Source organism: Sparus aurata, chromosome 3 (genome assembly GCF_900880675.1).
Source record: "Sparus aurata chromosome 3, fSpaAur1.1, whole genome shotgun sequence".
In the NCBI taxonomy this organism is placed as follows: Eukaryota; Metazoa; Chordata; class Actinopteri; order Spariformes; family Sparidae; genus Sparus; species Sparus aurata.
The window spans coordinates 14,274,642-14,289,865 of record NC_044189.1 but is presented as its reverse complement, the minus strand read 5'-3'; the positions used below and the strand labels follow the sequence as shown (position 1 = coordinate 14,289,865).

Genomic DNA, 15,224 nt, shown 5'->3' with positions numbered 1-15,224 from the left:
GGGGATTCTGCTAGAATTGTGCCACGAACTACACTCCTATACTTCTATACCTACTGCAGAAAATGAAAAATTCAGTACTTGTTCCTGAGGTTTCACGCATCTTTTTTCCCCCTATGTTAAAATCATTTGTTTTCAACATGAGTGAGTTTCTTCCTCACTGGAATCGAAGGGACAGAGGATGTCCCTCACTGCACAGACTGTGAAGCCCACTGAGGCGATGTGGTCAGATTGATTCAGCAAAAGGTCAAATTAAGTCAGCTCACTTCACATTGCCTCCTTGGCACGTTGTAACACTCTACATATCGCCAAAGCAAGTATTTAGACATTAAACTGAATGTGAACTGGAGAACACTAGCAGAGATTTTTTTTAATGCTGCTCCACTGACTGGTGAAAGCTTGGGTCTGAGATAATTCAGTGATGATTATGAAGCATTTTGCCTCGACCCCTCCACCCCTAAATCCACCCATCCACCCTTCCATCCATCCATCTACCCCTCCTTCCTTCCATTCGTCCATCTACCCCTCCATCCCTCCACCCCTCGGATTTTGGGCAAAGTCCTGCCCTGGTCACGTGACTCCGGGATGAACCAGATTAACGTCTCTCTGTTATCAACGGTCCACTAACGGAAACAGGCGGACATCGTTTCAGACGTACGCTGGATGTGGCGCTGCTAACACTGGGGACGCAAACTACTTCTGTGTTGTTGTTTTTTTTTCCCAGGACAGAGTCGCATTAAATATTTTTCATTTTTCGGCAGCATTCATGAAATAGCTTGAACTCCACATTCGTCTAAAATAATGATTTCGCCGTGGGACCGGTGGTACTCGACGAGCTGCTGCCTCTGCTGCCATGTACGGACGGGCACCATCATTCTGGGAATATGGTACATGGTAAGTCCGATTTCTTTTTTTTTTTCAATCGATGTCAGGCCCAATATGTCTACAAATATGGCTCAGTGCGTGGGTTATTAACTGTTAAGTGACAGAAACGGAGTGCCATTGAGTGTTTCTCAGATGGATAGCTGAAGTTAGCTCGGTGACGTTACATCTGTTTTTCACTTGTTTTTCGGCACTCGTTTTTGCTCTGCCAATTTCGAGGGTGTCCTCGGTTTTACACGAAAATGTAAGCGATTAAAACCACGCTGTCAGCTAATTAACTGATAATGTATGTCATTAGTCGACACAGATATATGTTTTATGACATATAAAACCTATTCGCACTGTTTATAGCCGCTCATTCTTCTAAGCTAACATGACACTTTTTGTTACGCTGTAGTGATAATCTAATTTGAACCACCTGGCAAACTCATCCGTCCTACATTTGTACGTTCGCGGTTAAATATAGAGGTTGCTTCTGTTTTTACCCACGGGATAACCTGAAGTTTTAAACATAGTTCAGTAAGCCTGGTAAATCCCTGACATTTAATAAGCGTACATGTCGCCAAGTGGAGCTCAGGCCAGAAAAAGACACCAGTAGTCAGACTTTCATAAGGTGTTGTGATTTGATTTGGACTGAAAACAGTGACATAAAGGACTCGTAAGGTCATGGGTTTTTTAATCATAATGATAGGAAGAAATATTTGCCAAAATACTTTGCTAGTCATCCATCTATGTTCAAATGTATACTGTTATTGTAGACTGATAAACCAAAGATTGTATATAAACTAGTGATGTTTTACCTCTCTTTAAATAACTTGGCTTATGCTGGGAAAATATTCTGGTTGGTTACTATTGTGTTATGGTTTTGTTTTATGTCAAGAGTCAATAAAAAATCTTTTAAAAAAAATCTGAATCTGCAACCTGTGTAAGGTTAGACACAACTGGTCAAGTATTTGACAGCCTTTCATAATAAAGTAATCATTTGAGTCATTTCTGTTGTTTCACATGTGAGGGTTTGATGCTTTTCCCCATTTCATAGTGAATAAATGTCTGGATTTTGTAGAGATGCAACAAGCAATTATCAGTTAATCTGCGATTATTTTTTGTAAGGATTAATTGATTAAAAGTCAATGAAATGTCAAATACTGTGAAAAATGTTGATTACAATTTCCCATTTGTCAAAGTGACATCTTGGAAAATGTCTGCTCTCCATTAGCCGTTGTAAATGACAAAGAAAGGCAGAAAATACTCACATTAAAGAATAAGTGATCAACATGATAACTGATTATCAAAACAGCTGGCAGCTGATATTCCGTTGATCGGTTAATCAACCGATTGTTGCAGCTCTAGATAGCTTGTCTGTCCGTGTTTGTTGGACAAGCGACCCCTCAGCCTCTATGAACTTGTTATTGGAGCATTTTCTATATTATTATTTTTACAAATATGGATGGAACACTGAATAATAAGAATTCACTAGTAATATTTAACAAAGCCTAATTACGAGTTGTGTCCAGCAGATCCATCCACAACCAGCAGTCAGCCTGTGTCATAACATTATATCATATGTTAAACAATCCTTATCTCACCTGCAGTCAATTCTTGTTTGAATTACTTTTATCCCACACAGGAAAGAACCCTGATTCATCTGATCAGTTAATTGTAAGGGTATAAAAAAAGGCACATCTCTACTATGAAATATGATATTGATCTTTATTTCTCCCCCAGCTCATCAATGCAGTGGTCCTACTCATCTTGTTGTCGGCTCTCAATGACCCAATACAATACCGCTACCACCTTACCAGCTCTGAGCTGGGAACCGACATTGATGTCATGGACGATGCAAGTGAGTGCAACCAGTCCCCTCAATGTTACATATCTGACTTGTATTGGATTAGAAGTCCTCAATGAAGCATTATTCCTTAATCAACATAGATAGTGTGACTTCAAGATGTGAGTGTAAGCTGAATGGAGGATTGAATTGAAGGTGGATAAACAGCACTATTTTTTAAAATTCCACTTATAAGAAATCTAAATTTGTCTCCTCTTAGTGTTGTTGATATTGTACTATTTCTAAAAAATAAATAATGAAAAATTTGTTCATCCTTGTTTTCAATCTTTGAGAGCATTAAAGGATAATGAAAATTCAGTCCGTACCTATTCAGCCTCATGCCGATGGAAAGTCAGATGAAGTTTTGTGGTCCACACGACATTCCTGGAGCTTCACAGCAAAAAAGTGTTACAGAAACATAGAGAAGCAAAGGAAAAAGAAAAGCTAGTCCGCCATAATCCGAATCTCCGGAACCCCTGAGATTCCAAATTGATTTGAAAAGACATTGTCAATGTACGGCTGAGCTCATTCAGTGAAGATTTGGGCTTTAAAGAAGGGTGTGAATAATGTATTTTCAAATCAGTTTGGGATCTTGGGGCTTCTGGAGACTTGGATTTTGCTAGATTAACTCTAGTGAGATGTTGTTTTTTAACGATTTTAAAACAAGTCCCTGTCTACATCAGCAGTTTTGGAGAAGGCTGCAAGGCTATATTGCTTAAAAACTCCAGAAATGTTTTGTGGACTACAAAACCTCATCCACATTTTTATTTGCATGAGAGTGAGTAGATAATGACTGATTTTTTCTTTCTGGGTGAATTTACCCGAGAAAACAGAAATAGGGAATTAACAACATTGAAGCCATATCAGAATATTACAGTAACTAAATACCCAGGCAATATCAAGTTTCATGTCTCGATCACAGTATTATTTAGCTGTATCTCCCAGTTCGGAGAGTGCCAGCAGCATGTCTGTGCAGCCCTCTGTGTTCACGCAGCTCTAAAATCCCCTCTCCTTTCTGCACGGCACTTTTCCCCCCAGAATGCTGCTCTCAGCACAGACATAGCTGAGTAGGCTCGGCTCCATACAGCACAAATCAGAGTGCATGTGTATTTTCAGTGCTTCCCCCTCAAGCAGCTATCATCATCATCATCACAGTCGCCTCTGGAACATCACAGCCTCTGTCACTGGCTACTCTGATTAAAGACGACTGCTCTAATTCTCTGTCGGATTAGGACAGCCATCTTGACTGACTCCCTCTCGCATCACGCCGTTGCACCAGTCAAAGATTTTGAAAGAGTGGAGAAAAGCTGGCTTCTTGGTATTGTAACAGACTGATGGCAATTGTGGCAACGTCACTATCAGATCATATGCAGAGATGAAGATGTGGATGATGAGCGTGTGGGAGGGACGAAATGATCATGCGAAAAACAAAAGGGGCACTTTTTTTTTGCCTAAACTGAAAATATAGTTGCCAGCTTTAGTCCTAGATTCACTTGACTTGACATTTTGTCAAGATTCTTACATATTTTTTAAATGAAAAACAATCAAATCATTAAATATGCTAAACATAACTCATAAGGTCCCTCTGCATAAACAAAGAATAAATAAATGGTTTATGAGCAGCTCATCTCCCTGCCCTTCTTTAGTTTGGAATACATACTATTTCCACACATCCAATACAACACTTTTGTGTTGCAGATAGAATAGGCCAGCTGAGTCTACAGCCATAGTTTAGCAATTTAAAATGACTAAAAAAGATGCAGACTCTATTTTAGGCAATTCAGAATATATCAGGAAATCACAGGACTGAGGGTTAGCACCCTAGACAGCTTTTTCAAGCAACTCCGGCAAAGGAAAACTCAACGATTAACTTATATCCTCCCATCCCAGATTAAATACTATTCAGTTAAATGTTTATTTTAGTGTTTAAAAAGTTGGGTTTTTTGACTGTGTGGTGTTCTTTTTGCTATCAATAGTTTTTACATATTAAAAAGTGGTAACCATTGACGGCAACTGAAGGCAGAGAATTGGCTGACGACTTCTCAAAATGGTTGCCTTTAGCAACCTGGCAACCGTTACTGTCAATCCCTGTCATGCATTGTTATTGTTTGTATAGTCATTAGTCAAGGCTCCAGGGTGCGACTGTTTTGGTTGCACAGGCGACCAAAAAACAAGTGCAACATTTTCATTGGTTGCAACAGTGTGCCTGACATTAAGCACATCTTATTAAAACATTAGTCTATAAGTGTATTTTCTGTAGGTTATTTAATCAGTTTAAGGCAGGATTTCATTGACATCTCCTTAATTTCTCTTAAGAAATTGAATTTCACTGTATTGTTGTGTATGCCTTAATTATGTGGTGGTATACCTTAATGGAAAAATTAGACACACCAGTGCAACCAGTGTAAAAAGTTAGTGTGGAGCCTCTATATAGTGCACGTTGAACATGTTTGTCTGTGTCTGGTGTGTGCAGCAAAGGATTAAAATGGAAGGGTATCATCATTTCCTGCGTCTTAACACGGTCTCAGTACTGAATTAATCAGTGTTGCTGACAGTAAGGGAACACCACCAGTCATGGTGATTAACAGAAGTCCCATTCAGTTTTATGCGAGTTTGTAAAATCATAGTAAAAGTGTATATTCATGGAAATAATGCTGACTACTACATGCTTTTATTTTTATTGTTTCACCGCTAGAACTGTGTCTCAACATCAAGTTTAATACGTGCTTACACTGTTTAGCGATCCCCTTTTCAAACGGCACATGTAGATATGATGTGTTGACTTGACGTCAGCGGATCCCTGTCAGTTATTGCGCTACAGTGACACTGGCACAAGTGCCTCATCAGCCAGTCTTCACAGCTGTAATGTGAAGGCTAGAGTGTTACAGCAAGTCAAATTTAGCACCTCTTGCATAACAATTGCCCACGTGCTGATCATGTCTTGTCCGAGGCAGATTTGCTGCTAAAAATAGCAAGGTGACTTAAGGTGCTTGTTTTGTAAAAATCCTCGTCCCCATAACGACTTTTGGATTACGTCAGTGGATTCACTGAAATTACGTGTTTGCTGCTGTTCCTCACAGCTAATCTAGATTATGTGTTCTCACACCGCTCTGGTTGTTTCTGTTTTCTCTCTGCAGATATCTGCATAGCCACTGCAATATCCCTACTCATGATTCTTATATGTGGCATGGCAACATATGGTGCTTACAAGGTAAATAAACAAACAATACAAAGTAATGTTGAAATAGACATCTTAACTGGATAAATAACCATCCTTTGTTCTGTCTGTTCTTTCCCACATAGCAACATGCAGCTTGGATCATTCCATTCTTCTGCTACCAAATCTTTGACTTTGCCCTTAACACACTGGTAGCCATAAGTGTGGTGGTTTATCCCAACACGGTGCAGGACTACCTCCAGCAGCTGGTGAGAACCCTTCCAGCCCACACATGTCTCTTTTTTTAAATGCAGTTTTATTTATTTTTTTGTTCTTAAAACATTGTCAAAAGATGCAAATAAAAGATCTGTAATTGAGGAGTACTTCATTTATTTAAGACCAAGTTGGTGATAGCTTCTGCTGTTTATCGCTGGCAAAGAAGAGGCATTCACGAGCCTTTTTCACACAGATATTCCACGTTATCGTGTCATTTCATACAGCGTGATGGCACATATCATAACGTTGACATCCGTGTGTTTAAAAAAAAAACATGTTTCCCCCCATATTGCACCCCTGTTCCACACTGCTAGCTTTTCCATTCACACGGACACCGTCTCGCCTCTGCTGCGGCTTTGTTACTACCTCCAGTGGTGGATCACAGGCAGAACGGAACCATCCCCCCTCTCTGCCTCTGTTACTTCACACAGTTGGCAAAGAGGAATATCTGCGCATGATTCCAGCCTTGAAAGGGCAGTGTAAATGGGGCTAGTGAAAACAGGTCACCCAGGCATAACACAGGTCATAGTTATGTAGATTAGGTGTCTCTTCTAGACTCCTTGTTTGTTTCAGACTGAAAGATTAAGTTTAGTCATTAAGGACACTTGATTGCTTACTGTTTCTCATCTCACTCCACTGATTTTTGTTTCACGCTCTCTACCTCTCCATCCCTTCCAGCCGGGGACATTCCCTTACAAAGAGGACATCATGTCCACCAACAACATGTGCCTAGTTTTCGCAGTCCTCCTCTTCATTGGCTGCATCCTCTCCTTCAAGGTAAGCCTACAGAGCCCTTCCATCACTGCAAAAAAAAAAAATCTAATCAAAATGCAGCCAGGTGCAATATCAGAATCGACAGAAACTGCAGTCTTTGTTAAAGGATATGTCTTGGCCTACTAATCTTCTTCTTCAGATGTAGGACAACATGTTTGTTTGACACAGTCCCCAACAAACCATAGTATGCAGCTCTATTTTAAACTGTAGAGATGCATAAAAAAAAAAAGGTTTACTTAACTTAAAATAAAATGAGATATGCAACACATTGCTACAGATGACACACACCCACTGAACATTTGTTCCCTGTAGGCCTGCCTTTTTTTTTTGTAATTATAATGTGATCAAGGCCATTAAATCTCCATATGGCATGTATAATGAATCTGCCAGTGTGAACATTATCAATGTTCGTCATGAGATTATCACACAGTCAGAGAGCAGCGGGTCAGGGACAACAGGAAACCAACTCCTGTCAAGCTAATTTCCCCTTAATGCATGGATGATTCTCCAGGCGCAGCTATGCTCTAGGGCTCTGAGATGAGATGGGACATGAAGTTGCAGTCATCTGTACAATCAAATCAAGTTGTTTCTCCTCTAAGCCCGGATTGGAAATGTTCTTGGCAGATATCCAAAGCCAGAGCTGGGCTTTTATGAGAGGAAGCAGCCACTGGAAGATACACTGCTTGACTCACAGAGAGGAGAGTTATAAATGTCACATCCCCGGCAGACAGCTTATGGGGTAGTTGAACTGCTTATTGCTTTCAATTTCCGCATTTGTGTGCGTGCTGCAAACATAAATACAATCGGGTAAATTACTCAGTTTTTATTTCTGGGGCCGCACATACAGTATATGTTGGTTACTCTTGTGACGATAGTTAAGTCAGTTCCCTGAAAGTGGGCCAGATCTAAAACCTCAAGGATGCATTCAGCTCTCAGCACAGAGGCAACACCTGCTAAAGTTCCTGCTGAAGCCAACATCCTCCACTTGACTGCACTTGGCATTAATGACAGTTACAGACAGGCAGGAAGAAAGGGAGTGGAGAGAGAGGGATGGGGCAGATAAGAGAGATGCAGATTGATTGATGGTTGGGTGAATAAAAAGACAGTATGACCTAGTTTTTTTTTTTTCCTATGAGAAGATGGCAAAACTCCGTCTTGGTAGATAAGTTATTTAACCAATAAACAGTAGAGGTATTTTGAAGTCAAGGAGAGACAGCCAAAAAAAGTGGAATGGAAAATGAATAAGATTAAATGTTAAGAAGCACTTTTTTGTGATTTAAAAAAAAAGGCAAAATGGTTATTTACAGCTGTTAGCTGTACATCTCTGCTAGCATGTTGTTTTATAGGTATATTTGTGCAGGCAATAGTGTTGTGCACCGCTCAATTTAGAGGAGGTCAACTCAGCAGATGGTAAAGTGTTTGGCTAGCAGGCAGCCTGGTTTCCTAGTCGGTTGGTTGCGTTTACTGCTGGCAGAGGTACCAACTCAGCAGGCTACTCACACATATACACAATGAACCTCCTGTTATTCAGCCAAGTCAGAGAAACCTAAAGGCAAGTGCAACCGTAGCCTTACTGAGGGCTAGAGATGCCTGATAAGTTCCCTTGGCGAAAATGGCGGCGGAAAACGGAAGAAGGGTGACATTGTCCACACAGAAAAGTATCTTAATTCTGTGTATCCTGTCCGGCCTCGTTGCACAAGTAGCTGATGTGTGTCTATCATGTAGTGATACGGTGCATCTCTGCCGTCATCATCCCTAACCTTGATGAATGGATGAGATCAGAGCAGAGTAATAATGAAAAGTGGAGACAATGTCGCTGAAGGTCACTGTGTGTGTTCTTTGTTTTCACCTCCTGGGGACAGGCCTACCTGATTGGCTGTGTGTGGAACTGCTACAGATATGTGAGCGGCAGGGGCACCACGGAGGTCCTGGTTTATGTCACCACCAACGACACCACGGTGAGTCCTCATATCCACCCTTTAGCTCCTCACCTCAAGGACATTCTGATAATCCCCCTCACTCAGACAGTAGTATAATCGCATTTGCAAAGCATACGTAGATTTTTAGCCTACAGCTTTCATTATAGAAGGTGAATATAATAAAGATTAAGGCTTTGGACATTTGTTTTTAATCACATTAACTTGTATAACAACTGCTAGCCTAAAGATAAGGTTTTCGAGCCATACTAAAATATAGATTCTATTTACTTTTTTATGTTATTGCAGTCAAATGAGTTGATACCTCTAAATGTACAAGGTAAGCATTATGATGTACGTCTATATAATTGTATAGTTGAGTTGTGAGAGATAAACATTCATGTCATTTTTAAAACTAGTTAGTGCAAAATTCTCCTAAAACCTCATTAACCTCAACCTCAAACTTTAGAAGTTCAATAGAAAGAGTAGGAATTATTTTCTGTTCAGTGTGGGAAATAAATTCTCTAGTAAAAATACTTGAACTGTTTTCTGCCATCGCAGATGCCACATTACCAGGGAGGACGAAGTTCACCTCAAATAATTTGATCAACTGTTTCAATTTTAGAAAAGCAAACAATCAAAGCACATGTGTCATTTATCATTTGCTGAATGTATTCATATTCAGTAGAAAATAAAATAAAATAAAAAAATAGTTTTTTGAAAATGTTATATCCTGGGCCTCCATATTTTGAGGTCATTGAGTCATATCACATAACTTTTACATTTCCAAAAGGTTCAGGTTAATGACGTCTTTATTAAAACCAACGTACCCTGTGAAGTTATAGCTGTCATATCGCAGTCCCTACATACGTGTAGCTACAGGTGGAGATGCTATGTGTAGTAGTTAAAATCCATAGTTACTGTCAAATTAGAAATTCCAGACTTATGAGAGAAATTCGAAGCTGAAGGTAATAATGTTCATGATCTGCTGAATATTTAGATGTGCAAGAAATTAAGGTGTATTTACGGTGATGAAATGCATCAATAATGTGTTAGGGTAATTGGAAATTTTGATATTGTGAGAAGTGATATTACTTTATATAACCCCTAGATTCTACTTATAGATAGTTCACAGTATATACACTGGTAGAATAGCATCCACAGTACAGTAAAAAATGGCCAGCTTGTCAATGTTGTCACCGTGCAGTTTATCTATTTATTGTCTGACAGTCAGTGAAGTGACATTGGTGCTGTGCGTAGCAGTACAGTAGGTGTTGTAGGTCATCCTGAGGTGTGTTTGGCTGGCTGCACAGTGGCCGGGTGTCGTCAATCCCACTTGTCCTCCTTGGTGTTGACTCATGGGGTTTCTGAGAGGCTTTAGCATAGTCATGCTTTCCATTTGTCTGTCTGTCTGTAATCCTCCACCCTGATACATAAGACATTAATCTGCCTCACACCCGCTGTCGTCTCAATACATAGAGCTTCATCTGCCTGTCACTTTGTCCTTGTCGCCATGGCCCCGGTTCGTGCTGCTGACGTTTTTCACCTTACAAAACAGACTCTACATGCAGGAGTTAATCCTGATATCATATTGTGTATCAGATGGCCTTTCAACTAAGATTGGGTATGTGCCAGTCAGTTTTGTCCCCTGCAGATGTGTTGGAGGGAGAGAAATATAAACCACTGAATTCAAACTGAACCTTTAGTATGAAACTCAATTTCAGAAAATACTAAAGACTACAAAAGTCACTGACATGTGTGTTATTTTATAATTTTCTCAAAACAACAATACACACACTGCTCACAAAACAGTCGGACTTCCATTCCTTCACCTTACTCTTACTGAAGACATAATCTTCACGCAAATGTGACAAATGTATAGTATTTTACACACAATACCGTTCATCCAAAGAAGGAAACAAAAGGATATTTTTTTAAATAAGGAAAATATAAAATATTTCCTGCCTTATCCTTTAAACACATAAAAACACAACATTAAAATGAAGCAGCAGTTTTTGGTAAGAGAATTTAAAAAAGCTTTTATTTATTCATAATTGTGTTTAAAAAAAAAAAAAACACACAATCCTTTTAGTGAACAAATCATGAAAATTAATACAATGCTGACCATATACATATTTCATTGAGCCAGAGGAAACAGAAATAGTATATGTAAATAAATGTATATTAGAACATTTATCAAATGAATTAGGAAACCAACAACACACAAAATGAAACAAAATGCAGTAAACAAGTGAGGCAACTAGGTCAATGTGAAGGCCACAGCAGAAGCTGTTTGAATTTTAATGAGAGAAGAATCAGGGAGCAAATAAAAGCAACAAATATCTGTGATATAAACAGGTCAAAAGCCTGAACAGTGACGACATGTTTTTATCATTTCCTCCCTGCGCCCGCGCGCGCACACGCATACACACACACACACACACACACACACACACAGCTTAATGAATAGACTGCTCCATCTATTTTTACTATTAGAAAGCAGGCAGTGTGTCTAAATGGCTTTTTACTGCCTCGAACATCAAGTACCCAGCTGCTTATCTGCCATGCTTTTATATAAATGCCATTAAAATGCACAAGGGTCGCCTCTCTCCTCTCATTTTCCCCCTCCTCCTCCCTCTATATATCTCTGTCTGTTCGCCTCTCTTCTTCTGGACATGTTACATAATTGTCTGCTTGTCCGCTTCATTTCAAATCCTCCCTGTGATGTGTTTGCCGGGCCTCCCTGGCCGTTTCACAATTCCATCCCCTCGGAGCATATTTTCTCTCTCTCTCGCTCTCTCTTTCACTGAATTAGCAGCAGTGCTGGTTTTATAACACCATTTACAGAGAAAGCTCACCTCTGATGGAGAGAAGGCAATCCGGCCTCTAAAGCATAGGGATATTCAGGTTGATGTTATCCTTTTAGTGAGTCGTGCCTTCTGTAGGGATGGGATAAAGAGTTTGAAAGATGGAGAAGAAACCTGCAACGGTTACTAAAGCTGTGTCTGAGATCACTTCCGATCTACAATAGCCTAAAAGAGAAGCATACAGCTTTCAGACTGGATGTAAACCCGACACACTCCATCAACATCAAGTGACGCAGCCCTTTTCACCACTAGACTGAAGTTCAGTTTCAGCCGGGTCAAGTACAGAATCAGATTGAAACTAAAAAGAAAAGTGGATCGGTGCATCTCTAGATGTTAGCGGGTGTTAGTATTTTTTTTGTGCAGTTTGAACAGTATCCCACAGGCTCAATTCAGGTCATCACATGAGCCAAGTGCATACTTGCCAACCTTGAGACCTCAAGAATAGAGAGGATTTTGAAACCCGCCATCTGCCAGACTTCCTGCTTCATGTGTAATTTAAAGAATGACAATAACAAAATAATATTAATTTGCAACAGCATGTTTATGTCAAATAAATTACAAACTTGTATCAATCCGTGTCATGAAGTAGTACATATCACTTTTCATAAAGTTAATTTTTTGGACCTGCCCTTTTGAAAGTCTGTGCATGCCACTAACCGATGTATCTCAGCCTCACCATGGGGTGCGACCCCCGTAATTGACAGAAAAGTTGGCTTGGCAGATTTTAAACCCCCGTTTCTTTTTAACAAAATTAAAAAGCAGAATTCCTCTCTCCTTGGTGTCTGAAGTTTGTATAATATTCTTTCTCCTCTCCATTTCATTGTTTGTCTCTCACTCACTGAGGAGGACGAGGCGCAAGGGTACTTCAGACTACACGCTGTACATTGTTAAGATAATTAAATAAGAAAAAGGTATGAAAAATGTTCAGAAATCATCAGAAGCATGGGGAAATTGTGAGCACGGGTGGAAACCAGGAGAGGGCAATGGAAAACGAGAGTCTTCTGGGAAAATCAAGAGGGTTGGCAAGTATGCCCAAGTGTGGAACGACCACTTCTGACCACGCCACTGTTACATCTTGACATTTGGGCTGACTGTATGAGATTCAGCTATAAGCTCTGAAAAGGTTAATTGCAGTTGATGGGAAACGCTTTGAAACTGTCTCGGCATCACTGAGCCACATAACCAAACCACCTTCTGGTTTTCCATTACGTTTCAGGTTCTGCTGCCACCGTACGAGGAGGCCATCGCCATACCACCGAAGGACCCCCCTCCACAGTATATGGAGGCATGAGAGACGTCCGCTTTGCTGGATCCTATCCCCCAAACTACCCCCGACACCAACCACATCTCCCTCCAACAGTAGGAACCTGACGCTGGCTAGGACGTGTTGAAAAAACAAGACCAAACAATGTTTTAGAGGCTGGCTTCGGCTTGGAATCCTGCCAAACTTAGATTAGATTAGCCCAACCCTGAGCCAATATCGCCATCAATCCCCCACCCCAAACACCACCCCTGGTCGTTGTGACGTGTTTTCTCCCCCTCGCCTCCTCTGTTCCCCTCCAAGGACAGAATCGCAGCAACTTCATCCGCTCCCAACTGCCACCACAACCCCCCCCCCCCTCCGTTGGCAGCTGTGGTCCCCTGGCAGCGTCTAAACTCTTGCACGCCCTGAACACTCTGTCCCGACTTAATTTGCACTTTTCTTTGAGCGAAACGTGCACCCGTCTGGCCACCAACTGTTAACCCCCAATACTGTGAATCTCCCTCGTGGTCTTTGTCTAGAAACAAACTACCTGAAGAGAGATAGCGACAGAGAGAGCGATGAAAGAGAAGTGTCATGCATGATCATTTATGCAAGAGCACTTTTTTCAGAAAATTGACAAATTCCTTCATTGAATGTAATGTCGAGGTATTTTTGTATGACTTTTTTTGTAAAACTGAGAGAAAATGAAGCGAGAAGTGAAAGGCTGTCCTGTTGTGATCAAATATCATCTGTACTGATGTAGATTCTCCTGCAGGAAAATCGCTTTGCAAAAGGTTCCTTGACCAACAACAACTACGTCTTCCTTTTGTACCCAAGTAACACACTGTCTGTGAACCTGTGATCCATTGACTGCCAGTGAAAAACCTCCTTCACCCGTCGACTTCTATCACAATATTCCAGTTTGCCTTCCTGTCCGCGTTCCTGTCCGTTCCGAGATTTTAAACGTTAAGAAAGACTGGCATTCGTGTAATCATCCAGTGAAGCACTTATCACAAAAATGTTGGACACATTCTCACACGACACATCCAAAAAAGGCATTACGCATACTGTAAAATATAAAAGTGTGTAAACATTCGTGTGTGGAAATGTTTCAGTGAAGACGTTTGTCTTGTTTTCCTGTCGTGTTGCAGCTGCAACAACATCGTCTGTGTCTTTATCGTTTATTGTTTTTTTGTTTTTTTTTACGTGGATCATGGTGTATAATCTGATCTTTTTTTAGTTGAGCTAACTTAGCTGGACTGAGGGCATTTTCCTATAAAGACGGCGTGACATGTTGCTGTACATGCAGAAACTGTTTGCGTATGAAAGTGTGTGTGCAAAGTGTGTGTGCCTGCCTGAGCGCTATGATGTAACTCCTAAATCCTTTGTACGTAGTACCGTTTCTTTGCACATGCAGTGATATCATGTCAAGATATTTCCTGTGCTGGTGACCTTTTTTGAAATTAACGATGGATGGGAATCTAAAGCGGTGATTTAGTTTAGCATAGTAGCACAAAATCAATACACAGAAATGAAGCTAGAGAAGCTAGATGCTTATCTTTTTAAGAGATAATACTGGAAAAATGTTAAATATACCTAATCCCTTTTTTTCCAATAATTCCTAAGTACTATTTCCTATTAACAGATGAACCTTAAATTTGTGTCATTCAGACTATGCAATAGTGCATTCAACCAATCTTTAGACCTGGAAATACCATACCTACACCTACCTACCATGAGTTAGTTTTCCATCTGGTACTAATACTGTAGTTGATAATGTAGCCATTTGTTGGCCCCCTTCTTCATCGTTGTCCCTGTGTGAATTACTGCTTTTGCAAATCCAACAAAGCTGAAAATGAAATTGCACTTTAAAGTCAGCGTGAGCTCACTGAGAACCGATGTGTTTTCTCCATCTTCACCACGTTCTGCTGTTAGCCAAGTGATTCTTATACGAGCAGCCATCCTCCCCTGGAACATACAAGCTTCTAAAACATGACATAATCAAATCGATATTTGTTCCAATGTGACTGAAAAGCTGACAGATTCTAATGTGATCGAGGAGAATATCAGCTCAGGAAAAAACAAGGCCTGTAGGTAATCGGGACATGTGGATGGCTGATTTTATTAGAATCACTTCAAGACTGTTCTCCATGTTCTCCACACACCCTCTTGTTGGATCTGCATGAGCTCATCATGTCTTCAATTCTGAATAATAAAAAAGCAAAATCTATCTGTTTCTTCTCCTGGAGTTCTTTTTGAAGTCTAGTGGTTTGCTCTGAGTTTT

General features: G+C 40.3%; 1 protein-coding gene across 1 annotated transcript; it reads left to right on the top strand.

Moving 5' to 3' along the window:
• The first annotated feature begins 598 nt into the window (after nucleotides 1-598).
• Nucleotides 599-15,170, top strand: laptm4b (lysosomal protein transmembrane 4 beta). The gene is made up of 7 exons (XM_030412187.1): nucleotides 599-891; nucleotides 2,605-2,722; nucleotides 5,845-5,918; nucleotides 6,011-6,133; nucleotides 6,819-6,917; nucleotides 8,777-8,872; nucleotides 12,914-15,170. The coding sequence occupies exons 1-7, from the start codon at nucleotides 799-801 to the stop codon at nucleotides 12,986-12,988; spliced, it is 678 nt and encodes a 225-aa protein (XP_030268047.1). The 5' UTR covers nucleotides 599-798; the 3' UTR covers nucleotides 12,989-15,170.
• The last annotated feature ends 54 nt before the right edge of the window (nucleotides 15,171-15,224 follow it).

What these genes read in the sequence shown, in the direction of transcription:
- laptm4b (XM_030412187.1), top strand. Translation starts at nt 799, where the DNA reads ATGATTTCGCCGTGGGACCGGTGGTACTCGACGAGCTGCTGCCTCTGC. An exon ending in TTCTGGGAATATGGTACATG is followed by an intron (nt 892 to 2,604) that starts GTAAGTCCGATT and finishes TTTCTCCCCCAG; the next exon opens with CTCATCAATGCAGTGGTCCT. An exon ending in TCACCACCAACGACACCACG is followed by an intron (nt 8,873 to 12,913) that starts GTGAGTCCTCAT and finishes ATTACGTTTCAG; the next exon opens with GTTCTGCTGCCACCGTACGA.